We start from the raw sequence: 3,820 nt of genomic DNA on the forward strand, positions 1-3,820 counted from the left end.
GGAAGGAGACAGAAGCGAGGAGGCCGAAGCCGTTCCGTTCCAAGCCAAGTCCTCGCAGTTGTTCTCTGCCTTGTATTTATATCGCTGACCAAGTCCGGTCTCATACCAACAGGCGCACTGACGCTTGGGTCCCACCGTAGTAGTAGAGGTAGGCGTTAACACACTACACCATGCCTTAGTCATCCCCTGTGAGCCAATGTAGTGTGATGATTTTGATTGGTGGCCTGGCCTATATGAGCCATGGTTTTGATCTGATAATTAAGTTTTCTTTGTAGCTAGGATTTGGTCACCTAGCTACTGGTTGGTGTTGTCCATGGTTTCCTGCATATATATATATATGATGAACTTGTGCTCTATCACTTTGAATTTATACTGTTATTATGCGTAAATTCCAAATATGAATCAAAGTTTAGAAGTTTTACTCGTTTTAGGTTCTGAAGAAGGATGATAACTTTCTATATAGTACAGTCTAGCATGAGTCTCTGTTCGTAGTATATTTTTTCAGACAACCAGAAAGATTTAGTATGAAACTAAATATCAGAATAATCATAAACAATGGATCGACAACACGGTGCTATATTACAGTAGAATTGTTTTGACACTAGAAAATACATTAGGTTATCTTAGGAAGTATAACACTTTATTGATCATAGTAATAAATTAACGCAGCCGTTTGCCTGCTATAAGCACCGTAAAGAACGCTAGAGTTTACAGCACACACGTGCTTACACAATATTTTGAGAAAACACTCAATTACACATACTCTGGATTTTATGAATTACCCAGGAAAATACGTAGCGTATAGTAGTATGGAGTAGCAGTAAATTAAGGTGACGGAGGTGCTTGACGTACGTGGTTTGCTTTGTTTGACATGACTAACGTGGGGTTTCGACACACGTTCAGTACTTATGATGTGATTAGTTATTGCTGAGAGGGGATGCGCGTGGGCAGCGCAGCACCATGGCCTCGATCGTGATCCCTGGTCCGAAGGCCAGCATCGCGCCCCACTCCGGCAGCAGCAGATTATCACCGTCCTCCTTCCGACGGCGGCGCAGCTCATCGAGCACGAAGATGATGGTGGCGCCGCTCATGTTGCCGTACTCGCGAAGCACATGCCGGCTGGCGGCCAGCTTCCCGGCGTCGAGCTTGAGCTCGTTGTCTATGTTGTCCAGGATCTGACGGCCGCCTGGGTGCACCGCCCAGAAGAGGTCGTTCCAGGAGCAGGGAGCGTCGTCGAATCCGCTGAAGGCGTCGACGAGACATTTCTCGATGTTCTGGCCTATGAGCATGGGCACCTGGATGCCGAGGTGGAAGTCGACGCCGCCGCCAGACACCTGCATCCCGAGGACATGCTCGGTCCGTGGTATGGTGGTCTGCGTGGCGGAGACCATCTCGAAGATCGGGCGCTCGCCTTCGGCGAAGGGTCCGGCGCCGACGATGATGGCGCCGGCGCCGTCGCCGAAGAGGGCGCTGCCGATGAGGTTGCCCCCGTCGGGGCCGCCGAAGCAGACGAGGGTGATCTCGGAGCAGGCGACGAGGACGCGCGCGCCATGGTTGTTCTCGGCGAGCTGCTTGGCGAGGTGCAGCGCCCTGCCGCCGCCGTAGCAGCCGTGGAGGCTGAGTATGGTGCGGCAGACGGTGGGGCGGAGGCCGAGGAGCGCGGCGAGCTGGTGGTCGAAGCTCGGGGCCTGCCATGCGGAGTAGGTGCTGAAGACGAGGTGGGTGATGTCGGTGGCCGGGCGGCCCCACTCGGCGATGGCCTTGATCGCGGCGCATTGCGCGAGCTCCGGAACGGCCGTGTCGGCCATGTCTATGCGGCTGTCGAGGGATGGCACCTGTCGGTCGAGGAACTCCGGGTGGGCAGCAAGTGATTCCTCTGTCAGGTGGAAGTGCCGTTTGTCGATGCCAGTTTTTTGGCCTGGAAGGAATAGAAACTCTCATATATTATTGTACTACCTTATTAAATGTAACTAACGTAATAAAAGATCTATATTATAAAATATATATCATTAGAAAGTTTAAATGTTTATAGTATTGTATAACTCATGTTATGTTAGTTAAATTAACAAATAAAACGTTGAACTTATAATCCCTAACGGAGGTAGTGCTACTTATTTCTCCATCCATACCAACGAATAAGACGTGCTCGTTTTCCATGTTTTTTTTGTTTGACTTAAAAGTACTTCAAATATTTAAAAATATTGGTGTAAAATTAGCGTCATTAGAAATTCCTTTTTAATATGAACCCAACAATACTAAATACATAAAATATAGTTGATTTATTGCTATTTTTGGGTTAAAATTCATCTTAAAATATGTGTGCATCTTATTCATTGGAACGGAAATGCTCCCTCCGTCAAGGTTCATCTTAAAATATATCTAGACTAGATATATCTAAATTTTGATAAATCTCAAACAACCTTTATGAATTGGAGGAAGTAGTATATATTTGGTAGAAAATCTCACTGCATGCAAAGCGACGGCACAATATATGTAATTGTACAATATATGTAATTGTACATGTACTTATATGTTTGCTAGAAAATCTCACTGCAAAGGCGCAGGACGGCACAATATGTACTACGCGTGTTCTTATTGTGTACTGTATGTATAAAATTAGGAAAGCATGCAGATTGTTTTGGTGCAAAAGCAATAGTTAATTAATTGATAACGTCAACAGGAATGGGGAGGGGTTATATGCTTACAAATTCTCTTCATCTTCTCTTTCAGCTCAGTAAGGTGGTCGCTCTTGGTGACGCGGAAGATGTTCTCGGCGAAAATGTCCTGAGGCACTACGACGCCAGTCGGGTTCGCCGTACCGATGGCGAGCATGGCCGCCGGGCCTTCGGCGTGCTGCTGCATGCTCCGGTGGCTGTTACGCACCGCACCGTTGCCGTTGGCTATTGGCATGACCGACGGACTTGAACACTGAAACGACGTACGTACTACTTGTGTGTGACTCCTGGATATCAAAGGCAGCGCACCTGTGTCTAAGGGACTGCTGGGCTCAGGATTTATAGTTCCATGCCTGACCAAACAACAACGACCCAAATAATGTCTGGCAAGTAATATCTCCATGTCTTCAATGCTTGACGCGTACGTCACTGGACAAAACCAAATATATTGATTCAACTGGTACTACTTAGATGATTTTGTTTTCTATTTTCATCAGTCGTCCATTAATCGAATTCAGATTTGAAATTCTGGAAGATGAGAAGATCACATGTCAATGTGTTTAATTTAATTGTTTCCGATTTTTTAGATCACCAAACGTATGATGTGCTACCACTTTGTCATAAAGGTGCTACAAACATAGGTATTAACAAAAAAAATTGTATGTCTTGCAGTAGCCTGTGTTACAAGGACAATGATCATTAACAATAAAAAGGGCAACCCTGTATATTACATAATGTGTTAGATAGCAACCCATACCATATGTGTTACCACATATATATGCCCTCGTAACACATCCTTGCACTGAGAGTTCAGGCGAAAGAATATAAAAAGGATAATGTAGGATTCAAAGTTTTGACCTCCTGTTGCACTCCTAGAGTCCTAGACCTTTACCAATGTGCTACATACAAGTATTTGGTAATTCATAACGTCTATTAATATTATGTTTCTTCTCCACCGTTTTATCCATTATAATCTTGAAACAATTGCCGCGCCTTCGAAACATGGGCTGCTTTTTGTAACACACTTTGCATACCACAATTTCTGTTTTACAGTTTTATAGCACTCCTTTTACACTTCCAAAATGTGTTACAGTCTCGTAACACGTTTTTCGTACCATCATATATGTGTTATAGTTTTATAGCAC

At 45.0% G+C, this 3,820-nt stretch overlaps 1 protein-coding gene across 1 annotated transcript; it reads right to left on the reverse strand.

Moving 5' to 3' along the window:
- Window positions 1-618: 618 nt before the first annotated feature.
- LOC124678260 (bisdemethoxycurcumin synthase-like) lies at window positions 619-2,996 on the reverse strand. The gene is made up of 2 exons (XM_047214179.1): window positions 2,706-2,996; window positions 619-1,918 (listed from the first exon to the last, which is right to left on the reverse strand). The coding sequence occupies exons 1-2, from the start codon at window positions 2,908-2,910 to the stop codon at window positions 918-920; spliced, it is 1,206 nt and encodes a 401-aa protein (XP_047070135.1). The 5' UTR covers window positions 2,911-2,996; the 3' UTR covers window positions 619-917.
- Between the last annotated feature and the right edge of the window lie 824 nt (window positions 2,997-3,820).

Source organism: Lolium rigidum, chromosome 7 (genome assembly GCF_022539505.1).
Source record: "Lolium rigidum isolate FL_2022 chromosome 7, APGP_CSIRO_Lrig_0.1, whole genome shotgun sequence".
NCBI lineage: Eukaryota > Viridiplantae > Streptophyta > Magnoliopsida > Poales > Poaceae > Lolium > Lolium rigidum.

Coding starts and splice junctions, on each gene's coding strand:
- LOC124678260 (XM_047214179.1), bottom strand. CDS start 2,910: ATGCCAATAGCCAACGGCAACGGTGCGGTGCGTAACAGCCACCGGAGC. Junction 1,919..2,705: donor AGAGAAGATGAAGAGAATTT/GTAAGCATATAA, acceptor TATTCCTTCCAG/GCCAAAAAACTGGCATCGAC.